The 14,712-nt window shown below is 46.1% G+C and overlaps 1 protein-coding gene across 1 annotated transcript in view; it reads left to right on the forward strand.

Annotated features, from left to right (window-relative positions):
- Positions 1–338: 338 nt before the first annotated feature.
- Positions 339–14,712, forward strand: part of LOC306826274 (vasoactive intestinal polypeptide receptor 2-like) — a 23,941-nt gene continuing 9,567 nt past the window's right edge. Inside the window, 4 exon segments of the mRNA XM_079347476.1 lie at positions 339–678; positions 8,295–8,406; positions 13,050–13,147; positions 13,149–13,164. Coding sequence (XP_079203602.1) covers positions 628–678; positions 8,295–8,406; positions 13,050–13,147; positions 13,149–13,164 — 277 coding nt within the window. The 5' untranslated portion in view covers positions 339–627.

The following is a 14,712-nucleotide window of genomic DNA, read 5'->3' on the forward strand; positions in this document are numbered from 1 at the left end:
GCTGCACTCTCCCCAGGTTTACTGCTTTTTCAGAGCTCGTCTGAGTGTTTGGATGTCCGACTCTGAGTCACAGAACAAACCCGCTGTGACTCATCTACTGTTGGACAAATGTTTTACACTGGGCCTCTGTTTGGATCGGATAGTCCGAACACAAGTGGTCTGGATTTCAGCCATCTGTGCTCTGGTGGTCATGAAAGAAGGGGATGAAGATGAGGCGGTGAACTTCATCGGCCAATCACAATCCAGCTAAAGGATATTACGTTACCATTCAGCTGCGTTAGGCAACATTACATTTCTTCCTTTGTACCTTTACGTCTAAATATCACATGTATGGACTTTTTTCTTTTCCGTCCAAATGACTTATTCTGAAAATCCTCACCGGAAGTGACTGGGTGTTTCATGGTAAACTTGACGGTTGCACATGGACAGCTGCTGAGGTTCAGACATCTCTGCGCACATCCAGCTCTGTGTGGAGATATCTGTGTGGATACGGGGTTTTTTAATTTTTTATTTCCCACCTTGATGGAATTTAAAAGTCTTTGAAATCAGCTGTCGGGATGAAAAAGTCTGAAGTGGAGTTTCAATGAAGTCTTTGGTGTTTTTCTTCCACCGGAGGAGAAATTAAAGATGAAAAGTTTGCTGTTTGTGACGCTGTGTTTGTCCACCTGTCCGCTCATGGTGAGTCCATCACACACACAGGAACACAATACAACTCAATATACTGATTACTCGACTAACTGAGTGATAGTCGGATCGAACGTTATATTAACATGAAATATAAGCGGATTATCAGGGATTGATAACTGCACATTCAAATCAAGTTAATTTTAAAATATTAGAATAATTGATTTGTTTGGTTTGGTTATCTTTTAATTTAGTCGTTAATTCAACGTCCTGAGGGATGATAACCGAATATTGACGATTAATCGATTTAATCGTTTCCTCTAATGACAGTAAACTGAAAATGTCTGGATTGAGGACGAAGTAAGATTTTTTAAAGATGTTGGTTTGGGAATGTAAAACACATTTCTCTTCATTTTCTTGACTTCATGTGGACCGGACAACGACGGAGTGATTAACCGTGAAGATAAAGATGATCGGTTAACCGAGCAAAGAGTCGCCAGTTTGACTTCTTTCTCACATTAAATACTGTCAATAACTATTAGTAACAGATACTGATTTTGTTCAAATATCAAAGTAAAGATTCATATCAGCAGATATTCACATGGCACCAACCTCAGACACTGAATATTGAGGAATATTTGAGCATGCTGCTTCATGTTTGTGTGGTTCTCAGTCTTCTTGTAATATCTGCACAGTTTTTATTTTTATTTGTATTATTTTTTATCTCGTCTGTTCTCTTCTCTTTCTGTCATGAAGACAAACTGTTTCCACACCTCCGTTTGTAAAGACGCTGCTGTGTCCTGGATTTATTAAATCTCCCTCCACAGCTGCTGACAGATGTGAACCTCGACACCTTTGAATCCATTTAGCACCATTTTACAATTCATCCTTTCATCCCCTACATGTGACTATCTGCATCAGAAGAACACCGAAAACTGGGATTAATTTAAAATAAATTGGAAATTCATTTAATCTGCTACCTGCGAGTCAGCCATTTATATCAAATATTTCTTTAATTTCTGCTCCTTAATTGGATTTTTTTATTTTTTTCACTCTCTGGTTTGATCATCTTTGTGGTTTTCGACTGGTTGTCTCCTGCAGCGAGTCGGTTGTGTTCCTCTTGTTGACCTGATGTCGTCACAGGGCGGCTGAATCTGCATTTCTTCATCTCATTTGTCAGACAAAGCTTCTCATGGTGGACTCTCCTCCAGCTGTAATCTCACTTTCCTCTGTCAGTCCGTCACATGTGATCCGTCTCTTTCCCATGAGCCTCCTCTGACTGAGAGCTTCAGATCACCCAAACTAATGTGGCCTCAAACATGGCTACAAAAGTCTTCAGCTGTCCCTCGTCCATCCTGCTCGGGATTAAGTGTCTCTCTTTGCTCAAGGGCAGAAGAAAACGGATATTAAAGCCGATGAACCCCCCGAAAAAGGAGCGGGGAATTTAAAATGTTATTTATTCTAACAGCAGATCAGCAGACGAGTCTTTGGTTGAGTGTAAATGTTTGCTAATGAAGAGGCATGAGGTGTCTGAACGCAGGACATCGTGTTTCCTGCGGGTGATTGTGTCCGACATCGGCGCCGCTTCAACAACAGGGGAGAAGACGGGGCAGTGTGTCCAACTCCTCTGTAAGGAAAGCAGCGATTGGCTGTCCTAAAAGTCGCTAAATAGACGGCATCGCCTAATTTGCATGATTAGCAATTAGCATGTAATGCTAATGGTCGCTGTAGGAGAGACGTGACGTCATGTGAGTAAAAACATCCTGAATGTGTTTAGAAGTACAAATGAACGCTGGAATAGGCCGTCACTTCTCACGATAAAAAGTCGCTGCGAGTAGCTTGTGGTGTTTAACGCTGTCTGATTTATGTGGTGCTCCCTCTAGAGGAAGCCTCCAGTATCACGTCCTGTTTGGCAGCCCGTCACTGTGCTCACGCTCTTTTAGCGAAACAGATCTGTGAGTTCTGTTTTGGAGACGTCCTTTTCTTTGATTTGAAAACATGTCTCAGTAAAGACGCATGTCGAGTTTTAGGTGAGTGAAGCAGGAAGGTCGGAGACGTGTGAGGACGGTTGGAGGGTTTCTGCGGTTCCTTCCTCTCTGGGAGCCGCGGGGGTCGGGGTCCTCGGGGTCCTGGAGGTCTGGGGTCTGATTCAGGAGACAGGGTAAGAAGGAGGGGTTAAAGGGAGGAGTGGAAGACGGCGCTGGACTTTTATTTTGAAGAGATTGTTGGCGGGTTTGATTGCAGATGCACACACACACACACACACACACACACACACACACACACACACACACACACACACACACACACACACACACACACACACACACACACTGAGCAAAAAGGAAACTAGAGGAGGGTCCGAGCTGGAGTGTTTGGAACGGGAACATGTTGGTGTTTATTTATATTACTGTGTGTTAAGACAGGAAGAAGTGGACGCTCTCAGCGAACCGATTGGACGAGAGGTGTTCCTACAGTAACAGGGGCTCATGTTGGAAACGAAGACGGTGCCAGCGCTCTGACTGGACGCCATCCAAGTCGTCTTTAGTTGATGTTATCTGGCAGAACAAATGAAGCAGATGTGTGACATCACACTGTGTGTTTAGGGTGTGTTTCCTTCACAGAGGAATTCCAAGATGGAAACATGTGGATCAATTCACAGACCGACATGTTTGAGATTAGAAAGTAAAGATAAAGTTAACAAGAAAAACAGTGTGTGTGAAATATGATGATGAAATTCTGTCCTGAAATATATCGAAAAACCGCTCTGATGACTCGTTAGAGAGAGAGAGAGAGAGAGAGAGAGAGGGAGACAGAGAGAGAGAGAGAGAGAGAGAGAGAGGGAGAGAGAGAGAGGGAGACAGAGAGAGAGAGAGAGAGAGAGAGAGGGAGGGAGAGAGAGAGAGAGACAGAGAGAGAGAGAGACGGAGAGAGAGACAGAGAGGGAGAGAGAGAGACAGAGGGAGAGAAAGACACAGAGAGAGAGAGAGAGGGAGAGAGAGGGAGGGAGAGAGAGACACAGAGAGGGAGAGAGAGAGAGGGAGAGAGAGAGACACAGAGGGAGGGAGAGAGAGAGGGAGAGAGAGAGAGAGACACAGAGAGAGAGAGAGAGAGAGAGAGAGAGAGAGAGAGAGACACAGAGAGAGAGACACAGAGAGAGAGAGAGAGACACAGAGAGAGAGAGAGAGGGAGAGAGAGACAGAGAGGGAGAGAGAGAGAGGGAGAGAGAGAGACAGAGAGAGGGAGAGAGAGACAGAGCGAGAGAGACAGAGAGAGAGAAGCCATCTTATATACCCAGTCTGCTCAGGTGCATGATGACATCAGATGAACTGGCCCCGCCCCTTTTCTCCCTGACGGCACCTTGAGTGGGCAGAGACACACAGGGTGACACAAAGAAAGGAAAGTGTGAAAAATCACACAGTGCAAAAATCAAACAAGATCAAAATGTATTTAAAATAATAATAAAAAGAGTTAAAAACAGTAAGTTCAGGATGTCAGTCTGTATGAACACGATCATACACATAAGGATCAGCATAAATTATTATTACAATGCAAATCAAACACAAATGAGATCAGGTGGCATCTTATCAGATTATTCTCCTCACAGGAAGTGAGAGTGAACTGTCAGGATTGATGGAGACATCATGTCCGTCTGTGGGGACCGTGTACCCGTCACACATCAGCGTGATGTCCACTCCACAGATGGTCCAGTGTGAGCAGGCAGCAGGCACACCTGAGGCCTGAGTCTGTGTGCACCATGTGACCGTCCCCCCCCCCCCCCCCCCGTTATTGATCAGGTGAATCCTGTGTTTGTTGTAAATCAGCGCTCCTGTTGTTGTATGCTCAGTACTCTCCCCCCCTGTAGCTTGCATGCAGAGAGGATGGGGGGGGGGGGGATTTGGGGGTTTTGGGGAGTTGCAGGGTTGTTCTCCATGTCAGCTCCCCTGTTGTTGCTGTTTGAACTCCACAGCTCTGATTCGTCCATGTCCCCAGGTCTGTCCTCTCCTTATCGTTGGCCATTGATGGACTAGTCGTCTTAACGTTGGAGTATTGGGTCTTGGGTCTTGGATGGGTCTCAGACAGTCTGGCTCACCTTCTCCTTCCTGCAGCCCGAGCTGGTGGACTTGTGAGTGCTGCGTCGGCTTCTGCGTGGACCTTCAGGCGTCCAAGTGTCTTCACAAAGCTTTGAGAGCTTCTGATCGGGACGTCTGTCCAACAGTTCATCAACACAAGCGGAAGAATGTGTCTCTATTTGAGTTGAAGTTCAGCCGGAGCCACAAAAAAAAGTTTGAGTCTGATTGAATCCGCCAAAGTTTGGACTCATGAGTTCCAAAAAAAAACCTCCTCTTTCATCCAAACGACATCACCGAGTGTAAAGACGGAGAAAGTCATCCAATGTCCACGCGGGACATTCCTTTCAGGAGGAAGGACGAGCTCGTGTGTGAGTATTTAGGCCACAGAAAGCAGCGAGGCGTGACCGCTCATGATGAAGCACAGCGCTGTGATTTGGTTGCTTTTGTTGTTGCCGTGAGCGGGAACACGAGGAGGGATGAGAAACGCTCTCTCTCTCTCTCTCTCTCTCTCTCTCTCTCTCTCTCTCTCTCTCTCCCCTCATTGTACGCAGCCAGCAAACAGGAGCCACCATAATGGGATTCTAAAAATATTAACAGCGCCCGTTTTTTTTTTGGCGTCGGCGTCTCGTTGTTCTGCTAATCTGGAAAACATTTGGGTGCATTTGTCTGATAAACTCTGCGCTCGGTTTAAATCCCCCCGTGGATAAAAGCATCCGTTTAAAATCCCTTCAATTTGACAGAAATCTGAGAGCTTGTTTTTCACGTTTTCATGAATAGATGTGATGAATCCTGCACGATCCAGCGACGCTTGTTTAAAGAGGACTTTTTGCACACGGAGACGTCGGGGTCCCCCCCCCTTCACCCCCCCCCCCCCTCCTCGCTACGCCTCTGAGACGTCCACATGAACAGACACAGATTCAAGCAGTCTCAGATCCTTGAGGAGTCTTTTTTTTTGATTCTCAGAGAAGAAGAAAACCAGCTGGAGAAAACAAACCCCTCCGATTCCTCTCAAGCTCCCCGTTCCTGCAGAGCGCCCTCGAGCAAGGCACTAACAGGCCCGCTCTGTGAAGGGTTCAGACACATTCAGCCTGAGCGTGAGTGTAGAGGGGAGCAGGAGTGGAGCGGTGGGATTACTGTGTAATCGCCGGCTCTGATAAAGACGCTCTGAGAGGAACGCGCGCTCGGCCTGTTTGATGCGGCGTGACGCACGCACGCTCGCACGCTCGGCGAGTCGCTCGGATTCACTCCCTTCTCCGTCGACGACAAGCTGAAGATTTTATCTCCTTCATGATTCAGCCGGTTTCTCACACTCTGCAGAGTCATCAGTGCGTTCATTACATCACACGTCTTGCACGTGTGCGGTTGGCGCCGCTCGCTCTTCGTCTCCTGAGTGAACGATCTCATTCGTTGGAGGTCAAACTGGACGACAGATTCATGTTTGATGCTAATGAGACGCTGAAGGCTCCAATCTGACTCACGCTCTCATTCCCACCCCGTGACCCCTCCCCCCAATTTCCATCATCGTCATCGTCGTCGTCGAGCGGGGAACTTCATGTGAACTGTTTCAGAGACTTGAGGTTCCTGATTTTCTGATGTCATCGCTGCAGCACGGCTTCATCTGATTGGCCAAACGGTACCCGTGTGTTTCCTGTCTCTAAGACGTACTTCACCTACAGCCACATGTTGGGGGTGATTAGTTTGTTGAGGACACTGTCGTCCCTTCACCAGGGACGTCTCACATGTCCCAGTCATGGACGGACCAAACACCAAGTTTCCAGTTTCATTATTTTTCTATACAGGATTTTTTTTTTCTTCTAATTTTTCAGTAATTTTGGATCATTTTCAAAGCGTCCCCCCGTCCCCCCTTCCCCCCGTCCCCGTCCCCCCATGATGCATTTTCCATTTTTTTCCGGCATGGCACAGTTGGAAAATGAAAGAACACGGCTCTGACGTGTCATGTGCTGTCATATTTTAATTCTATATGGGGTAAAAAATCAGCCGGCGTTGACGTATTTCAGGCCGTGTTCCATTAAAGGGCGATGGCGTTGAACTAATATCTCGTGAGGCGTGACGGCTTTAGGCTCCAGATAAATGACCTCTCACCTCGTCTCTCGTTAAAGAGTCAAACATCTGCTGTGGTGAAATACTTGTGCAACTGTTGGACGGACTTGCATGTGATAAATAAACCGTCTGTAACACTTTGGTGATCATGTTGTTCAGGTGAAGGATTGTAGCTTCAGTGTTTAGCCAGCTCTGAATCTGCATAGCTCGGGTACAATCACTTCTATGATGAACTCTTTTAGATCGACACTCTGGCCTGTGTCTGGTTTCTACCTGGGTGTCAAAGTCAGCAGCATTTATTCGTAGTAAGGTGTGTGTGTGTGTGTGTGTGTGTGTGTGTGTGTGTGTGTGTGTGTGAGAAACATCTAAAGGATGTGAACATGCTGTCTGCACACACACACACACACACACACACACACACACTGCGGTCTGAGACAGGTATGCCACTCAGGCTTACATGCGTCTTTGACTTGAAACTTCAAAGCGGGATGAAAAGGTGAGAAGGAGCCGGGAGAGAAGAAGAAGAAGAAGAAGAAGAAGAAGAAGAAAAGAGGAAAGTAGGCGGAGTTAAATGAAGCCACCAAAAAGCAACATCTGACGCAGACTGATAAAGGAGAGAGAGAGAGAGAGGGAGAGAGAGAGAGAGAGAGAGAGAGAGACAGATCACAGCTCTGAGCTTCCTTCTTCTTTCTCTTCAGGATTCAAAGACTTGATTTTGATTGGCTGCTGCTCTTCATCGTGTTTCCTTCATGTCGACATCGTTCTGATCGATCACTTTAAACTGCAGGAAGACATCTGCAGTGTTTTGCTTTGCGTGACATCATCATGTAGCAGTGATGTAAGCAGACTGCAGTATTAACACAGATCTTTGTTAGTGCTGGAATCAGATCAGCCGCTTTAACACACACACACACACACACACACACACGCACACACACACACACACACTGATGTTATGATTCCAAACGATGGATGGTGGGTTGTTTTTGGTTTGCTGTTTGGCAGAGTCTCAGTGTTTGCTTTGGTGGATTTATGTGGCTCACAGAACATTAGTTCATCTGCTGCTGCTGATTTTTAAACACACACACACACACACACACACACACACACACACACACACACACACACACACACACACACACACACAGTGGTGGTGTAAGCAGCTTATCCTGACTGTGTATTTATCTGTTAATCATAACTGTGATTTTCCTTCTGTGCGTCGGGTCCAAAGACGTCCGTTAAGCCGTTTAAGAGACGAGAACACAAAACATGAACAACAACATGAAGAAATAAAAACCGAAGGCTCCGACGCGGCGAGCAGACGGCGAAGAACGCGCGGCGACCCGAGGCCGTCTGCGGCGTCGCCTCGAGTCACCAGAGTTGCACTTGAACACACCGCTAAAAAGTACAGTCGAAGAGGCCTTAAGAGAAGTGTGACCCAGCTCAGAGGTCAAAGGTCACTTTGCCATGCTCAAGGGCTGATCTGGCTGGACGCCACTTTGACCTGATGTAACGTCTCGGTCTTTCCCTCCACAGGTGCACGGACGACACCCGACCTGTAACTTTATGTTGGAGGTGGAGAGAGACCAGGCGGAGTGTCTGCGGCTGCTCGAGAAGGAGGAGGAGGAGTCAGCGGGCGGGGTCAAAGGTCAGAATCACTCACTGACAACTTTACTTTGAAACTCTTTCTCTCCGAGCTGAAAGATTTCAGCGTTCACGAGTTAATCACCGTGAATCTCACGCTGTTTTGTCCCTACAGGCTCACCGTAGATAGTGGTCCTGATGACATCACACTTTGACCTTTTGTGACCTTTGTGACCTCACTTTGTGATCTAATCACTTCCTGTCCTCACCTTCCATCTACAGGAAGCTCCATGCTCTATTTCAAAATAAAAGCAGGGTTGAATTAAGACAGCAACCAAACTACTACCAGCTCTAGACGGTATACAATTTCAAAATAAAAGCTTCGCAACTTTCTTTTTTTAATAGGAAATAATAGAATTTCATACATGCGATTAAATATGATGTGATTAAATGTAAAATATGGTGATTAATCCTGGATACATCTTTTGACAGCATTGTTTTCAAAATAACAGGTAGTTTAAATATTCAAGCCTTTTCCATATAAGGGCGTGAGCAGCCTTCACGTCACACTTTAATCCCGTCGTTTGTATTCTGTCCAACATTTGATCTGTTTCTCTGCAGGAAGTGAAACAGCAGCAGATTCCTGCTCATCTTTCTTTCTTTCTTTCTTTTGAATGAATGAATGCAGAGTTTGTGTGGATACGAGACTCACCCCACCTGACCCCTGAGGTCGACTAATCAGATTACATCTCAGGTGGAATTAAGAGTGTTACTCTGCCCGACCAAATATGGACAAGACTGAAACGAAACTCCTCCTTTTATGTGTTTTTAGAAATGTGACGTTCAACGTGGGGATTCTCCACAGCTGAACACAAACACTGTCCTGTGCAAATTTTGTATTTACTGTAGCAGGGAGAGCACACGGATTTTCAGAATAAAACGCTCCGTTTTGACCCTTTAGAACTGAGACCTTCGGTGTTTTATCTCTCGCTCTCGTCAAGACGGTTATCCGTGGGGCGTTGGAGGCGCAGTGGTTAGTGCGTGCGTCCCCATGTGTCTCCCTTCCTGCATATCAGTCCCCTGTCTCTGTCCACCGTCCGTCCCTCCAACAAAGCCACAAAAAGGCCTCAAAATAAATCTTTAAAGAGTGTTATCTATGATGGCGGTGCAGCCACGCTAAAAGCAGTCTTTCCCCGTTAAGCCCTTCACTCTTGGTATTTTTAGACTGACCCAGTTCTCAGATCTGGTGGTATGGATACAGATTTTTTTCGAGACGGATGATGCTGCTTTTAAAAGTGGCGTCCAAACCTGGACACAGTGAGGCCTTCTGTCAAGCCAGACTTGATCCTGTCCCGGTCTAAACCTTCTTCACCCTTCGTTACCCAGGCGCTGAAGTGAGTTTGAGTTTTCAACTCTCCAGTTTCCTTTCTGAATGTTTGAACAGCATGTCTGCGTCTAAACGGCTCACACGGCGTCCTCCTCTCGCTCGCAGTCGGCGGTCTCATGTGAGGATGAAACGTGGACGAAAAACAAATTAATTCTGAGTGTTGTTGTTTTTTTTTTATGTGACAGACACGACAGTGAAGTCTAAAACGAGCTGTTGTGTTAACGAGGCTGACTTTGCTCTCCAGCCATGTGAGCTTTCTAGTCGCCAAGTGTCCCCCCCCCCCTCCCTCCTCCCCCCCCCCTCCCCCCCTGCTGTGTTAATTAAAGCTCAATGACACGAAGAAGAGCTAAATAATAACATGGCTCAAATTGTCCCGCGGGGGAAAATCTGCTGGGAAAAGCAGTTTTCTTTCAGGGTTGATTCATCCGACTCGCTCGGGCTAACAGGCTCTCCAGCTTTTGTCTGATTCTGCAGCTCCGCTCTCAAACGAGACGGTAAAAACCTTCAGCTCTCGTCGAGTCCTCGAACCTCACGCGACCTATAGGTGGGCCCCAGACCTGTAGGTGGGCCCCAGACCTGTAGGTGGGCCCCAGACCTGTAGGTGGGCCCCAGACCTGTAGGGGGGCCCCAGAGGGCTGACAAACTTTGGCGCAAAGCAGCACCCCAAAATGTGCATATTTTGCAGTGACAGTAGTGACCCTCCCTCAGGGGGCCCCATCATTCTCGTCGCCCTGCTGAACCTGGACGGTCTGAGTGGCGCCCCCTGCTGGTTTGTGAAGGGCTGTTTTAGAAGATCATCCATCGTGGCTGCCATGTTGGAAACGTGGCCTCAGTGATCGTCACTCATAAAAAGGAAAGCTTCTAAATTCTGAAGACTTTCATGGATGAGTGAAAGTCGGCCGAGCTAACGGCGCTTTGTTTGTGAACGAGGAGACGAACACGCCCTCCACATGTGACCTGCTCTCGTCACACACAAAGACGAAGGCTCACTCAGACTCTTCTTCATGTACTGATGACTTCACATCTGCATTAGAGCTGTTTTATTTACTCCAGGACATCTTCTCTCTCTCTCTCTCTCTCTCTCTCTCTCTCTCTCTCTCTCTCTCTCTCTCTCTCTCTCTCTCTCTCTCTCCCTCTCCCTCTCTCTCTCTCTCTCTCTCCCCATCTTCTCTCTCTCTCTCTCCCTCTCTTTCTCTCTCTCTCTCTCTCTCTCCCTCTCTCTCTCTCTCTCTCTCTCTCGCCCTCTCTCATCTCAGGCTTTTCTTCAGGAGACAAAACGCATCAAAATGGGAAGGTCAGAACAACCTTAAGTAGACGGCACTTTACATCAAATTCTTCGGCCTCTTTTGCTTTTGATGCTCCTTTTTTTTTTTTTTTTTGTTAGATTATTGAAGAAGATTCACCCTCAGCTAGAGTCGAGAGCTGTAGGTAGAGCCCAAAAGAATGAGATCGTGGATGCAAGCGCCCGAAATGAGTGAGTCTAAAGAGACTGATTGGACAGAGCACGTTTTTTTTTTTTTTTTTTTTTTAACTTCTAATCAGCACCAAACCATCCATCCTACTTAGAATCAGAGGAGAAAGATTGGACAGGATTTCATAGCCTGGTGTTGCTGCAATTTTTGGAAAATGAAATGCAGATGTATGGAAGAGGCTCCTCTCACATTTATCCTTTGACATAGTGTTCGGATCAAAAGTAGAAAAAGCCGTACAGACGGCGGGCGTATATTAACAGACAGACTTCCTGGTGTGAGTCTCTCCCAGACTAGCTGTGCATAATAATAATTAAAAGCCTGACTAATAGACGAGTCCCCCACACTTTTGAAAACTTCTGTCCTATGTGCAGCGCAACATTTTTTACACACCACCGGAGCCTTAATGGAGGTCGGAAGAAAAGCTGCAGAAGTGAGGCTGATCATCCCTTTCAGCACGAATCTTTGGTCTTGACGCTAATAGGTTTCTTTTTATAGCACTTTCTTTTTTCCCCCCATTCTTCATGGTCTGAAGCGCTCGTAGCGGTCTGTCTGTGTGGTTCTTCAGCGGGGCCGCTACGTTTGACCAAACACACCGTCTCCGTTCATGTCTCGCCGACTGCTCAGTTCGCCGTCAGCACTTTTGCACCCATTAAGAGTCGCGCAGGGACCTGGGAGAGCTATTTCAGGAGGCTGTTTGTGTGTGTTTTGTTTTTCTCTTCCCTGATTGCTTCTAAATCCTCCACACGTCAGTTCAACCTCACTGAGTTCTTATTCACAGAATAACGGTCGTCTGCACGTGCTTGTGTTTTGTTTTTGTCTTCTCTTGGCAGTCGGCATCGCCAATGTTTTGAGGCGGTCGCATCAAGCGTCTGCCATCCAGAAACCAGGAAACGGATCATTCAGATTGAGACTTTATTTATTTATTTTTTATATTTATTATTTTTTTTATTTTTTTAAAACCAAGAAAACCCCAACGTTGATGTATGTTTAAAGATTTATTTTAATGATGTAGTGCTGAGGGTCTTTCCTTCTGCTGTCTTCAAGACTTAAAGGGGATATGTGGTTAAAAATAAAATCACTGTCACAGTGTCTTTAAACATTTCTTTGGGTAACCTGAGAGTCTGCAGACTCACAACATGTGAAATAAATCCATCCAGTCTTTTGTTTGTGATCTGTATAAGTCTGACAACAAAGAGAGAAATGCTCCGTTTGAAATGTGCTCCCCTTGTGATGTCACAGTGGGATTCTGGGTAAAAAAAAAAAAAAAAACTCCCCTCATATCTCCACCTCCAGCCTGGAGCTAAACTTTTGTGCAGGTCTGCCATTTTTATTCTCTCTAGCGAAGGAGTGATGTCTAAGGGGACAAACTCAAGGGGGCGGGGCTTATTGCATTTAAAGAGACACACACACCGAAACTCAACTCAACTCAACTTTATTTATAAAGCACTTTAAACAGCCGTAGCTGTGACAAAGTGCTGTACATACATGAAGAGCACAAACGTAAAACATAAGTAAAACACTAACAGGGTTAAAACAATAAAAACAATAAAACACTAAAACAAGAAAAGAGTCTCATGTCAAAACGGAGCGTTCAAAGAGAGCTGGTGTCTACAGGGTCACAAACCTCCTCTGCTGCTTGATCCATGTTATATTTGAACTAAAGCACAGATGTTTCATTTAGAGCACAGGGGGGACAGATTAAAGAGGTGGGATAATATGTCCTCTTTAATATCAACAACAACCACAAACGTCTCCTCTCAGATCGGCTGTCTCCTTCCTCCTTCGTCTTAAACACTTTTATTGATCGTTCTGTGCTTGAAGTGTTCTGCTGTTTGGGGTTTTCCACAGGCTCGGGATGCAAAGGCGAGTGGGACAACATTGCATGCTGGAAGAGAGCTGAGACCGGAGAAACCGCCACCATCCTGTGTCCCCGAGTTCTCAGGACATAATTTTGGCAGAAATGGTGAGCTGTTCGTTCATTCACGATTAATTAAAACTAATGAATGTTTGCACTGGATGCGTTTAGCTGTGACCTATTTGAGCTAATAAATGAGGTCGATTTGTTTGGCTACGAGACACGTCAGTCAGTCATTGGATGTCAGAGCAGAGGGAGTGCCCGCCACTTAAACAAAGGCTCTCATTGGCTGTTCTGAGGAGTCATGGAAAGGTCAGCGGAGGAGCAGGGTTTTTGGGGAGATTATTTATTATTATCTTTTGTTCTAATGTTGTCTCTTCTGTTTGACTCAATCTTGTCTGTTTAGTTCTGTGATTGGTTCTTGTTCTTCCTTGCTCACCACGTTACTTTTTGATACGATAAGAACATTTTGTGGTGTGAGCTTCTGTACATTTATTCAAATTAAGCGGTTTGTTTTTTTTGCTGTCAATCAAACCCCGGTGTGTAGAGACCTCCTTGAGAACGTGGCTACCTGTCCGCTCAGGTGTTGTTTGTAAAGGACTAAAACGACCGATCTCGTTCCAACCGATCTGCAGGAAGTGTTCTTTGGACACCCAGGCATCACTAGTCGCTCACAGAAGGAGCTCCTGAGTCGTCCTCAAACAGCTTCACTGTTAAAGCCAACGCTGACTCTGATTTGGATCGAGGTGCAGAGTGAGCTTCAGAGTTTCACCTCGTACCCTCCCCTCTTCTCAACGTATGAACGTGTGCAGTGAATTCCCTGCTGATCCTTCAGACCTCGTCCAGCCGGTGACCAGATGGCAGTTTTGGACTCCCTCTCTGAGCTGTGCTCTGATTCACACGGAGGGCTCAACGTTCAGCTCGTTCAGGAGCCAAACATCGCTCTCGCTAGAAGCTGTTGTGTGACATCAGTTCAAAGAAATACTGAAGACTCACCGTGCAAGTGAACGCACCTCATCTGCAGCGTCCTGACGTCTGGATGTCATTTCTGAAAAAACAAAAAAAAACAATCGCACTTCAGTTCAACGTCATGGTGAACCGTTAAGTGTTTTACGAGCGGCTGGTTTAACACTAAAGGGTCTTTTAGTGTTATTATTTGTATTAAATTAAAAGTGGCTCCTCAGTCCTGAGCAAATATGAAAAACTTCCCAACAAACAAAGCTGCACAAATATGTAGATTTAAAAAATAAAAAAATTGTGGGACTTCACGGTGCTTTTTGTCTCCCGTTAGCTTGAAACATCAACATGTAAAACACTTTGAAACATTCCCCCGAGCTTCTGCTGTGTTTACCCCGCTGTGACGCTGTGTGAGAGTGTGCTGTGAGGCAGAAGCGTGCTGACCTTACTTCCAGGCACGCTGAGGCCAGAGATGTGCTCAGTTCTTCTTCACAGTGCATTCTGGGAATTTGCAAACGAGATGAACTTTCAGTGCACCGCGGTGATTTTGTAACGAGGACACACACACGGTAGTCAAACGTCCTTCAGGAGCGCCACGTGCCCTCAAGAAGATCCCTCTGCCAGAAGGTTTGTTAAATGTATTAAATGTATTATTTCTGCTGTAACCATGGGAAGTTTTCGTTTTGGGATGAATGGGGG

The sequence above is a fragment of the Symphodus melops genome (assembly GCF_947650265.1).
Source record: "Symphodus melops genome assembly, chromosome: 7".
Lineage (NCBI taxonomy): Eukaryota > Metazoa > Chordata > Actinopteri > Labriformes > Labridae > Symphodus > Symphodus melops.